Source organism: Sus scrofa, chromosome 1, assembly GCF_054392235.1.
Source record: "Sus scrofa isolate SSC_HxYL_T2T_F1_AM1 chromosome 1, Sscrofa_HxYL_maternal_Yorkshire_Landrace_v2.0, whole genome shotgun sequence".
In the NCBI taxonomy this organism is placed as follows: Eukaryota; Metazoa; Chordata; class Mammalia; order Artiodactyla; family Suidae; genus Sus; species Sus scrofa.
The window spans coordinates 281,700,039-281,712,608 of NC_139383.1; the positions used below are offsets into that span (position 1 = coordinate 281,700,039).

The 12,570-nt window shown below is 56.8% G+C and overlaps 2 protein-coding genes across 8 annotated transcripts in view; one reads left to right on the forward strand and one right to left on the reverse strand.

Annotated features, from left to right (window-relative positions):
* Nucleotides 1-10,034, reverse strand: part of SH2D3C (SH2 domain containing 3C) — a 31,431-nt gene extending 21,397 nt beyond the window's left edge. For 3 of the 7 annotated variants that reach the window (XM_084997603.1, XM_084997588.1, XM_084997593.1), the window contains exon 1: nt 5,831-5,937. In XM_084997603.1, the coding sequence (XP_084853729.1) occupies nt 5,831-5,874 (44 nt within the window). In that variant the 5' untranslated portion in view covers nt 5,875-5,937. Of the gene's footprint in view, nt 1-180; nt 266-5,830; nt 5,938-7,390; nt 7,869-9,881 lie in introns of those variants that run through there. The other 4 variants (XM_021069362.2, XM_084997583.1, XM_084997617.1 and 1 more) reach the window with 2 other exon arrangements.
* Nucleotides 1-12,570, forward strand: part of STXBP1 (syntaxin binding protein 1) — a 775,650-nt gene that overhangs the window by 144,620 nt on the left and 618,460 nt on the right. The window lies entirely within an intron of this gene.

Below are 12,570 nucleotides of genomic sequence, written 5' to 3' on the forward strand. Positions count from 1 at the left end.
GCACAGGGGATCAGGTGGCCGAGGTGGTGAAGCCAATGGGAGTGATCAGCGGAGGCTCGGGCCCCAGAAGCTGAGGGCCTGGAGCCAGAGTCACCCCCATTGCCTCTCCCTGGCCCCCTCTCCCTCCAGGATTTCCAAGACAGAAGGTGACCACGGCTTACACCCACTGCCATCACTTGCCTGGACTACGGCCAGCCCTCATAGCTGCCCCCCGCCTGCAGCTGTGCCCCTGTGACTTGTCCTCACCCGAGCAGCCAGGGCAGTCCTGTTAAAATGAAAGTCAGATCACAGCTTTCCTCTGCTCCAACCCCCGGGGCGGCCCCTGGTGTCACTCAGAGCAGGAGCTGAAGTCCTCATGACACCCCGCTGCCCCCCAACCCCCCTGACCACACTCCAGGCACACGGGCTCCAGCCCAGCTGGGCTTCTTGCTGCCTTTTGTCCCCACCTCGGGGCCTCTGTACTTTCTGGTCCCTCTGCTAGAACACCCTCCCTCCGGAGAGCCCCCAAGCCCCTCCCATCTCCCTTGGGGCCTTTACTAAAATGTCCCCTCCTCGGTGAGGCTGTCTCTGCCCACTCATCCGAAGGTGACATGTCGCCCTCTCTCTGCTCCCCACCTGCCTGCCCCGCTTCGCTCTTCTCCTTCGCGCTGCATCCGACCTGACACGCCTTGACTATCTCTTCTCGCTGGAACACCAGCTCCACAAGGGCAGGGGTTGGGTCTGCCTAGAAGGGTGCCCCACATCCCATAAAGATGCTTTTCAATGACTGAATGTCACAGCCACCCCTGGCATCCGGAGGACAAAGTCTAGTTCTCCTGGGTTGGCCCTTTGCCACCGGGCCTCTGCCGGCCGCTCCTCCTGTCTTTGTTAGGTCCTCGGTGCACTCAGGCTTCCTCCAAAGAGTTTACTCCCTGCAGCCTCAGGACCTTGGCACATGATACTCGCTTCACCTAGAGGAATTCCTCCTCAGCCTGCAGACCTCAGTTTGCTTGGAAATTTCTGGAACATTCTCCCTCCCTTTGCCATGCTCAAAGGCAGGAGTCAAAGCTTTCAGTTTTAAAAACTCGGCTCCGTTCATTAATTAATTTCTTATGTTATGGATTGAAAAGGCCCTTCCCCTCTAACATTAGCGGTGAAATCAATTTATAAATAATAGTGACAATTGAGCTAAATCAGTTTCATTAATCAGCTGCATTAATTATTTAAATAACCAACCCCTTTAATTGCCTGTATTAGCTGATTTGTTCCTATAACTGATAGCACTTATTGCATATATTAGCTTAATTAATTGGATTAATGAGCAGTAATTAGAGCCTGTTATCCTTTATTTCCCCAATGAAAGTTTCAGTCTGAGCTTTCCCTTCAGGGCCTCCATCCTGGCCTGGAAGAGAGGATGAGGCTCCCCCAGGACCCTGGAGGTGGAGCTGTGGTCCTGTTGGGCCTCTTTGCCAGGGGCAGCCTTGCCCTGCTGAGCCCTGCTGCCTGCTTGCCCTCTATCTGCCCCCACCCTGGGCCCCCAGGAAGCCTGCCCTACTCCCTGGGGCCTCTGGGCCTGATGATATAGCCTTGAGTGGACACTTCCCCAACCCCTACCCCTGCTACTCAGCTTCCCCCCTGCCCTCCCCTCTCTAGGCTTCGACTTCCTCATCTGTGAAATGGGCATATTTCAACTGTCTTCCCAGAGGGGCTGCAAGGATCCTATGAGAAGGAAAAGGGCATGATTCCTCAGCCCCAGGGACTTCTCTCCCTGTCCTCGCCTCCCCACCCCAAATCCTCCCTCCTCCGGCCCCTCCTGGGGGACTAAAAATTCTCTCCCTCCTCTGCTCCAGGCTTCACTACCCCCAGGCAGAGAAGAAGGCCTGCTCTGTGCCCCTTGGACCTTAAAAGCCAGTAGCAGAGAGAGCTGGGCTGGAAAGCCCTCTCTCTCCTGGGGACAGCCCTCCACCATGGGGCCTTTGGGATTCCCTGCCAGGAAGGCCCCTGGCTTTAGCTCCTGCCCTGCCCCCTCTCCTGCACGATGGGCCACCACTGTCCCAGAGACACCCCTGCTCCTCTCTGCCATTGTGCGCCCTCAGTCTTCTTGATTGAGCTGAGCTCCCCAGCAGAGCTCAGCAAAGGAGCCAGCCCTGAGAGGAGAGGGCAGAATGGGAGCCACTCTTCCCAGGGCAGAGCTGAGGGGTCGGCATCCCGGGAGCTGCGGAGACTGAGCCTCCGCAGGAACTGAGCAAACAGGGAAGGTGAGCAAAGTGCTCAGATTAGACCCGGGGGTCTCTGCTTTGTTCCTTGCACAAGGCGGTCTTCCCCAGAAAAATGCGGACTCCTCCTGGATGGAGACAGGGAGACACTGGGGAGGGGAAAACAAAGAAAAATAATATTCCAACCAGACCAGGAGCCCAGCAATGACACCAGGAAGAGGAAAGGGAGCGGAGATGGACCGAGGAAAGACCCTTTGGGGCTGGGAGGGAGGAGGCTGTGTGACCCTGGGCAGGTCCCCCTGGCGGGACCTCAGTTTCCCCTCCTGTAAATGTGTGTGTACTGGTACGTCCTCGGCCAAGTTCAGGATAAATGCTCTGCCTCATCGCGTCCTCACAATGACCCCGTGAGGCAGGCACTGTTGTTGTCCCCCATCTACAGAAGGGGACACTGGGGGGTCAGAGAGGAGGAGGGGATTTCTCCATGTCGTAAAGAGAGTCAGTGGGCCTCTGGGCTGCAGATATAGCCGACCCCTGCCCCCTCCCCCGGCTGTCATGCCTCCAACGTCCAGCCTTCTGTAAACAGGGTCCCCTGAGGGTGTCAGGGGAGGTGGCTCCAGCTGGGGTTGGGGGGACCGTCCACCCTTTCCGAACCAGCGCCGTTCCCACAGCCTGAGGCGTCTGGGGGTCTCGAGGGCTGTGAGAAAGTCTCCACAGGAAATGAGAGCCAGGAGCAGCTGGGCCCCTTCGGAAGACAAGGACCAGCCGCCCAGAGCCTGAGGAGGCTGAACAGCCTGGGCCCACCGCAGCCCCCTCCCCCGGTGGGTAATCACTACCAGATGCCCGGCAGCTGACGTCACTTTGCAGGGCTGAGAGGGTCGTGGGACTCTGGGGAGGGTTGGGAATTCTTGGACCAGAATCAACATTCCAGAAGGAAATGGGGGGGGGGGGGGTCCTTGGTCTGTTCTCAGTGCCTGGCACCAGGGCTGGGGCAAGGGCACCACGGGGGTGTCCCGGCTCTCCTTTGGGGTGCCACCTTCTCCAAGTCACGGTTTCCTTCCAAACAGCCCTGGGTGGGGTGGGGAGGTGGGGTGGGCTGGGTCTCTGGGAGGGAGGAATGGATGCTCGGGTGAGACACTTTAGAACAAGGAGGTCTGCAGTCAAATCCTTCTCATAGGAGACAGCCTCGTAAAACGCAAGTCACAGCGGGGCCCGCCTCTGCCCAAGGCCAGTGATGGCTGCCACCTCACCCAGAGTCAAAGCCACGTCCTTGCCGGGCCTTCCAGGCCTGACTTATCTGAACCCGTTTCCTCTCTGGGCCTTATTTCCACTGCTCCTCTCCCCAGCCCCCATCTTGCTCTGTTCCAGCCACTCGCATCTCTGCTGCTCCTCAGATGTGCCAAGGATGCTCCCACCCACCTCAGGGCCTTTGTACCTGCTGTTCCCTTGGCCTCTGAGACCCTTCCCTTCCGCAGAAGTCAAGAGGGTTTGCTCCCAGTCCACCTGAAACTAACATAATATTGTACATCAAGTATATTTCAATTTAAAAAAAAAATACAGGGAACTTTATCTAGTCACTTGCGATGGAACATGATGGAGGATAAAGTGAGAAAAAGAATATGTGTATGTATGACTGGGTCCTTTGTTGTATGGCAGAAATTGGCAGAACATTTCAACTATAATGGAAAAACTAAAAACCTTAAAAAATAAAATTAAAAAAAAAAGAGGATAGGTTCCTTTATCTCCTTCACTCAAACATCAGTTTCTCACTGAGACTTTTTTTCCGACTAATTCCTTCCTAAATTGTCATCACCAGCCACTCTCCCCCAAGACCAATTCCGCTACTTGATTTAAATCTTTCTCCATAGTGTTTTTCTCCTCTGTCTGACCTGTATCTTGTTTGTCACCTGTCTCCCCTACACTGGCACAAGGACTCCCTGAGAGCAGGGTTTTGTCTGCTGATCTAGAAGAGTGTCTAGGGCATAGGTGCATCTCAGTAAATACAGAAATGAATGAAATTCCAACTCAACTGTGTCATCTCCTGCAAGCTGTCGATCTCACAAAACCTCCAAGTCTTCCTCTGTCAAATGGGCTCCTATGACCCCCATGCCAGGGGGTTCTAGAAAGTCATTTGAAATCAGGATAGAAAGAGCGCTGAGAGTTTTACTTGTTGCAGGAGGTGAAATGTGGCCTAGTGGTTAAGAGCTTGGCTTTGAGGCCCTCAGGTCAGAATCAAATCTAGGCTGTGATACTTCATCGCTCTGTGACCACAGGAAAGTCCCTTTCTCTCTCTGAACCCCAGCCTCTTCACTGGTAAAATGCAGCCAATAGAGGCTCCTTCCTTGTGGGATCCATGTGGTAGAGGGCACCCACTGGGTGCTCTAGGCAGGGCCAGCCAGTTGTCCTCTGGTGGGACCCTGGCCTGACATTTCCTGTGTGTGGGTGTGGGGGGTTGGGGGCCTTTCCTTCCCTCCCTGAGCCTCCACTGCCTCCTCTGTGACATGGACAGAGGTGGGGTGTCAGGGCCCCCTGGACCACTCTTTCCCTGCAGAAGGCCGAGGGTGCCGGGGGATGTGGGGAGGCAGGGTTGGTGCTCCCCTTTTTCGGAGCTCAAGGCTCTTCATTCCCAGTGCTCTTGGCCCCTCCTCCCTCCTTCCTCCTCCTCCCCCATGATCTCAGCAGGGAACGGAGCACCAGGAAACTCCTGCGGCCTCACCTCTTCCCCTTCCTTCCTTCTGCTCCAGGTGCACCCTGCTTCCCAGGGGGTAGGGGAGGGACACGTCTCCCCCAGCTTAGGCTGTTCCCTGAACAGCTATGCGGATGACCCTCTTGGGATCCTTGGGAATGAAGCCCCCAGTCTTAGGGGCAGGTCCCAAATGCCCTGGTCCCCAAGCTGGATGGATCCTCAGAGACCATCCCAGGCCCATCTTAGCTGCTGGGGAGACTGACGCCCAGAGTAGGGCAGGGCAAGCCTGGAATCACACAGGCAAAGCAGCTTTCCTGACTCCAGCACCCACCGGGCTGGGCCTCACCGGCTCCTAGAAGAAATGCTCAAAAATTCCTGGCCTCCTACTTGGCCTGGAGGGTAGGTGAGACTCTGCGTCCCAGGGCAGCAGGAAGGGGCTCAATCTGATCTGCTAACCCCACACCCCTCAGGACCCCTGGACATCCAGATGATTGGGGTGGGGTCTTTATTTCCTCCATCAGCTCCAGGCCAGGCCTGATGCCAGAATCATCTCTGCCCACAGGGGAGGAAGACTGGGTCCTAGGCCTGGCATTCTCAAGGTTTCTCAAGATCTGCTGGAGGGGAATGGGCTGCCTAGTCGGTGAGGGCCTGTCCAAGAAGGTGGAGTTAAATCCTAATTCTGACTTTCATTAGTTGTGTCAAACGGGGCAAGTAACCTCTCTTTTCTCATCTGTAAAATGGGGATGATGAAAATGCCCCTCTCCTGGGACCGTTGTGACAAGAAGACGCCCAACTCTGTTCCGGGACAGAGTTACACCAAAAGAAGGTGTAAAAGTCGCTGATGCTAAACTCGCGCGCAGGTTTGTCAGCAGCCCCAGGAGCACGGATTTCCATCTCTGACAACTCCCGTTCCCCGGCGGCGGCCCTCTTCGGCCCCAGCTCGGCCACTTACCCTCTGGGTCCCAGTGCAGGGCACCTTCGGCCCACAGCAGTCATGGTTCCCTGCCGGTTGCCGTCTGCAGCCCGGGGACCTCCTCAGCTCTACGGCTCCCGCCTCTCTCTGGCTGCGGAGCTGTGGAGCTCAGCGCAGGACTCCGGGGGAGGAGCCTGGCCGGTAGGCCACGCCTCAGGCACGCCCCTCCGCCCTCCCTGGGGGCGGCTGCGCTGCCTACTCCTCCCTCTGGGAAGGACAAGCCCCGCCTCGGACACGCCCTCCGCCTCCGGTCTCGCACCGCTCTCTCCCCCATCTGTCAGAGTCCGGGCAGGAAGGCCACGCCCCCGAGCACACCCCTCCTCCTCGCCCCGCCCCGCTCCAAGGCCGGTTCCCCCAACAATCCGTGCGCCGCCTGGAAAGGCCCCGCCCCTAGACACGCCCATCCTCCCCGCTTCCTCAAACTCCCAGCGCAGTTCTCAGACTTTGGGTTACCTAACAACACCCCAGGACCTATGAGGCCCTCTCCCCTACATACAGTCCTTGCTCCACGCCCGAATGAGGCTGAATTTAAGAGGGGAAGGCAAGAGAAGGCAGCCTGGAGCAGCCAGAGAAGGTGGAAAAGTATTAGTTTTAGTAATCATAAACATAAGCATTTCTATTTACTGAGTGTTTGTGCTATGCCAGGCACTGTGCTAGGATTTTACTAGTATGATATTCTTGAAATCTCACCACAATCCTACAAGGTAGGTGCTATCATTGTTCCCATTTATAGGATGAGAAAACTGAGGCCCAGAGAAAGGGAACAGACTTGTCTGAGGTCATGCAGTCAGTAATAGGCAGAGCCTGCACGGGATTCCCTCTGCAACCTTACAAGGGGGGATGTCTGGACCAACTCCCCAGCATGCAGAAGCTGCACTTGGTATCTCAGGGCATCTGTAAGATGGAGGAAATAGTATAATCTTCTGCAGAGTTTTCAGGGAGTAACATTTGACACCCAGTAAAATAGAGACTTACTAAATGAGAGCTGTGGTCATATCATCACTATTTGTATTTTTGCCTCAACTCCACTCACCCTATAAACAAGCTGAGTGACAAACTAGACCAGGTGGAGCAATGGGGTCTAGCAGAAGTAAAGGTGGTGATTCGAGTGTGGGGGCCCAGAGCCAGGATCCAGTGATTGGGCTCAGGCCATGCTGGAGGCTGCCTAGGGCTTTGGAGTCAGGTGGGTCTTAGTCCGAGTCCTAACTTTGTCCATTTGGTAGCTACACAACCTGATTGGGGCAGATGACGCTCCCGCACTCAATCTGTTTTCTTATCTGTCATATGGAAATAACAATATCTCCTCCCCAACTGTGTGTGTGTTTTTTTTTTTTTTTGAGAATTAATTATAAGCAAAGGGCTAAGCACGGTGCCTGGTCTATACATTGGTTAATGTGTTGGTGTGTTTGTATGTGTGTGTTTTGTTTTATTTCTACCCAGATGTGTATACTGGAGGCTCCTCTCCAGGCTCGGTTGGCAGGAGCCTGGAGACACCACCCCTGCAGGTCCTGCCCTGCCCCTCCCCCGGTGGGCACCTACCCTTCTGAAGGTACATTCCTGGGGTCTTTCTCCTCTTCTATGTCTGCCCCGGGGTCCTCAGATTTCTTTGTGGGATCCACTTCCACTGCTGAAGGGTTGGGTCTCACTGCTGGGGTGTCTTCCACAGGGTCATCTGTCTCCACTACCATCTCCTTGGCTGCCTCCAAGCCTGGGGGGTCTGGCAGACCTTGGCGCACAAGGTGGCCCTCAGGGCCAGCCTCCCGGGCCTCCCGGGTGGCCTTTTGGTCCCGAGCCTTCTTGATTGCTGGGCGAGGCATGGTGCCCATGTGGCTGTACATGTCACTGGAGCGAGCATAGGCCGGGGGGCTCTTGGGGACTGTCACCATGTCATCCTGCGTGGCATCAAAGGTGTGAGGCTCCAGAGGGGGCTGGATATTGTTGGGGGCCAAAGATCGTCTCAGTGTGAAGGACCGAGGAAGGTTGGAGAGACTCCCAAAGCCTTTGAACTTGAAGAACTCTGGTAGGGGGGAGGGGAAGGAAAGGAATTAATTGCCTTCAGTAATAATAATAACAATAAAACATTCGCACAGTTCTGCTCACTGAGGGTCCGAGGAGGGTGGGGAGCTTCATTGACAGCCCCTCTAAGTGTTATGGTATATATGGCAGCTCTGGAATCACATAGCCCTGGGCTTGGATCCCTTGAATTCCACATTCTAGCTGTGTGACCTTAGGCAAGTCACTTGACCTCTCTGAACCCCATTCTCCACGTCAGTAAAATAGAGATTACAGTACCCATTCTATGGGCAATAGGAGTATTGAAAAAAAGCACAAACCCATCACACAACTAACATGCCTGGGAGTTCCCATCGTAGCTCAGTGGCAACAAACCCGACTCGTATCCATGAGGATTCGGGTTCGATCCCTGGCCTCACTCAGTAGGTTAAGGATCCAGGGTTGCTGTGCGCTGTGATGTAGGTCAAAGTCTCGCCTTGGATCCCACGTTGCTGTGGCTGTGGTGTAGACTGGCAGCTACGGCTCTGATTAGACCCCTAGCCTGGGAACCTCCATATGCCAAGGGTGGGGCCATTAAAAATCAAGAAAATAACGAGGATAATGATGACAGTGATGACAACAGATGCCTTTGCATTTGGCAAACATGCTCCATGCTTTCAATACGTCACTGGATTCTCAGCCCAACTCCATGATACAAGTTGAACCTGCCCATTTTCCAGATGAGGAGACTGAGGTTCTGAGCTAGGAAGTGATCTGCCCGAAGTCACACAGCCGGGAGGGGAAGCATGTATATTGTGCGTGTGTGATGTGTGTGTAGGGGGTGGGGAGGGGGTGTTTGAACAAGGCTCTGGGCCCCTGTGGGGAGGATGAACTGAGATGGGGCTTGCGGGGAGCGTGAGGGTCCCACTCCCTGCGGTTTTCTCCTTCCTGTCAGCTGAGTCCAAGGTCGGGACTCAGGCAGCCGTGCTCGGGTGATACCATCTCCTCATTTCCGCAGGGGTGCCTGTCTGTCCCCTCCCCTGTGTCCCCAGCTGTGGGACTGCCTCTCCTCACAGCCACCACCATCTGACTGACTTCACTACAGCCCCCAGATAAGCAAAAAGGAAAAACTGTGTTTTCCACTTCCTTGGCCAGTTCGGCCTCCTTGGGAACTGGCAACCGCGTTGGAACGTAGGATGCCCCCTTTTGACTGGAGAGGAAACTGAGGCCCAGAGAGGGGAAGGGACTTGCCCAGGGTCACAAAGCAAGGCTGAGCCTGGACATGGGCCCAGGGCTCCGGACTGCCGGGGCCAGTGCTCTGGGGCTTTCCTTCCCGTCCTGCCCACCCTCCCCTTGGTCTTAGCCTCCGCTTCCCGACAAGCTGTCAGAAAACGCTGATGCTCTGATCTCAGAAAGCTACGCCGGGGGCAGAAACCGTGCCAATGACAGCCCAGTGCCTCCTTTCTCAGCACCGCTTGTTTTGTCTCTTGGACACTGATGGGACCAGCAGATCACCAACCTGGGGAAGCAGAGTGATGGGGGGAGCGGAGTGAGGTGCTCGGGGTCCCAGCATCCCTGCAGGTGGGGACATGGGACAGTATCCCATGGCACGCCCTCTCGCCAAACTCAGCCCCAGCCACCCCCAACCTGAGACCCCCACGTGAACCAGCCCCAGAGGCAGGGGACCGAGTGCCTGCAGGTCCCTGGTCCAACCCTGAGGTCACAGGGACCCAGAGGAGGCACAGGCGCAAGGAGAGACTGCGAGACTGCGGGTGGGGAGAGACAGAGAAAGCGAGTTGGGCAGAGACCGGCGAGGGAAGACCGGAGATGGAGAAGCCAAACCAGCGGGAGAGAGTGGACCAGAGTGATGGAGAGATGGCCATATGGAAACCCAGAAGCAGAGGCCTCTGGAGAGAGACAGATGGACAGAAAGAGAAAGAGAAACAAGGCAGAGGGATGAAGAAACAGATGCAGAGAGGCTGCGGTGGACGGACAGACGGAGGGATGAAAGACCGCCCGAACAGCACCCCGCACTCACTGAACTTCTTGCTGGCCTTCTTGGTCCCCTCTGTCATCTTGGCAAGTCGCGCAAAGCCCCTGGCCGGAAGGCAAGTGGCCCCTGGAAGCTCTGGACATCAATGCTGAAGCTGAGATGCCTCCCTCACCTCCCCTTCCCCTTTCTCGCGCCCTCTCACTCGCTTCCTCTGTATATTTTTAAAACAGCGAAACTCCCACAGCCCCACCCTCCTCGTCCTCTCCACAGGGGGCGGAGGCAGGGGCCTCCCCCAGTCCCCAGTGGGCCTCCTCCTTCGCCTCGCCAGCGGGGATGCAGGGGGCAGACCACAAGCGCATGGGATCAGAAAGGTCTGGGAAATAAACCACAGGCTCTGGGAAAGGAGCCCACTGGGCTGGGGGGCTCTGGGGACCTGCCAACAGCTGTCAGGGGGTCTGGCCAGCAGGCTGGGAGGGTGCAGGGGAGTTTATTCTAAGCCTCAGTGCTGGGGGACGCCCTGGCAGTGGTGGCTGGGAGAGTGCTGTGGTTTGGCTGATAGGCTCTGGGACCCAGACCCAGATTCAAGTCTTGGCTGGCCACTGTGTCGCCGTGTCATCCTAGACCAGGAAGCTCATCACCCCAAGCCTCGGTTTCCTCTCTGTGAGTGGGGCAACGGGTTGCCATGTCCACCTCTCAGGGCCTGGGGCTTGTTCTAAAGCCTGGCCCAGAATCACTGCCCACCAAGGCACAGTCACTCCTTTTCAAGCTAGCAGGGATGTGGCCATAATTTGGTCCAGCACACCCATTGCACAGAGATGGGAAAACTGAGGCACAGACAGGCAGAAGATTTGGCTCAGGTCGTATAGTAGGTTGGTGGCCCAGACCAGGCTACAACTGGCCCTTCCAGGCCTCTTAGCCCACTGCCAGGTGCTTTTCCACCTTATAACCAACGTGTGCGTGTGTGTGTGTGTGTGTGTGTGTGTGTGTGTGTGTGTCTAGGTACACTCACATGGGCAGGACAGCGATGAGGAAGTGAAACCTCCCCTGCACAGGTTGTTCCTGACACCTGTAGAGGTTTCCAGCAGCTGCTGGGTTGGGGGCGGGGGAGCTGAAGAACCAGGAGCTTCCAATCCTGATCTGAGTGCTGTGGACAAGTCACTTCTGCCTCTGAAGCCTCAGGCACGTAGTCTCCAGCACGGGCGTGAGTGCAAGGCACACAGTGAGCTGCGGGGGCTCCAGCAGGTTTACGCTGGACGTTTTTACACTGGTCCCAGGGCTGGCAAGTGGGACTGTGAGAGGGGAAGTCCAAGGTCAGATGGGGCCCCTTCTGCATCCTCCGTAACAATAACGACTGTTAACAACGACCCGATCCCCGACTACCCGCCAGGCAGAGGGCTCCGGCCTTGGGCCCTAAACGGCAAACGTTCCTTCTTTTTGTCCTCACTCTACAGATGCGGACACGGAGACCCCCCAAAAGTCAGGTTACCTGGAACTGGGTCCTGCTTGTCCAGCTGTGGAGCCCAGGATCCCAACTCCCACACTCACAGCTCCCGCCACCCTCTGGCACCTGGATGAGCCGTCTGGGGGTGGGGGAGGGGAGGACCGCTGGACCTTCTCCACGGAAAGAAGGGGAACCTGAGCCCCCAGAAGGGAAAGGGACACAGACAGAGGCAGCACCCAGGCCTGGATGGGACAAGTGTTCCAAGTTCAGATGAAAGCGGGGGAGGCTTGGGACCACAGGCTTGGGAGGACGAGGGGATACAACTCCAGCTCCTTCTATGGAGCACTTGACCATGAGCCGGGCATGAGCTGGAAGCCTCCACGGAACCCTTACAACAGACCTGTCCCATTTCACAGATGAGGAAACTGAGGCTCGAGAGGGGCAGAGACTGGACAGACAGATACCTAGACGTTCTAACTTCCAGACCAGTACCCCTGCCCCCCTCTGGGGTGTTATCAGAGGAGGGAGAGGGAGGGGCTCGTGGCCTGGTAGCAGCAGGGGAGTCTTGGAGTGGGAGGTGGAGCGTGGGTCCCCCAGCTTCCCTCCCAGGAGGCAGCTGCAGTGATTTGGGCTAACCGCTAAGGCTATGGCATCACTTCTCAGCCAGGGCCACCCCCACGTGCTGTGTGATCCTCCCTAAGGGATGTCACCTCTCTGAGTCTCGCTTTCCCCACCTGTGAAATGGGGTCACAGTAGCCCCTGCTTCCTGGGATGGCTGGGAAGACCAAAGAAGGAGATATGTTGGCCCAGGCCAGTATGCCTGCCCGTGGCCTTGGTAAACCCCAGGGGGCTGTTTCTGAGGAATGGGGCTGGTTCAGGCCAGCTCCAGAGTGGCACAGGCCAGGAACAGCCCGGAGCAGACGCCTGGTGCGAGCCCTGGAAGTCTCGGCCCCGGCGAGGCGGTGGAGGGGCCTTGTCAGCACTAGGCTGGCCCTGCCGTTGGCCCAGGCGCCAGGGCAGTTGCTGAGTCCCTGGGAGAATGAATGGGGCTCAGTGTGGTGGCTCCGTGTAGCGGCTCCGCTGATCTCAGAGTCCTCTTTGTGCTGCCTCGAGTGGCCGTTGGGAGTGCGGCTGGGGACCTGCTGGCGAGTGGCTGTCCCCAGGGCCTTCCTCAGCCAGCGCTGGAGGCCAGCCCAGCCCCACTCTGCAGCTCTGAACACACACACACACACACACACACACACACACACACACACACACACACACACACAAGTGCTTTCCCGCCTCCAGGCC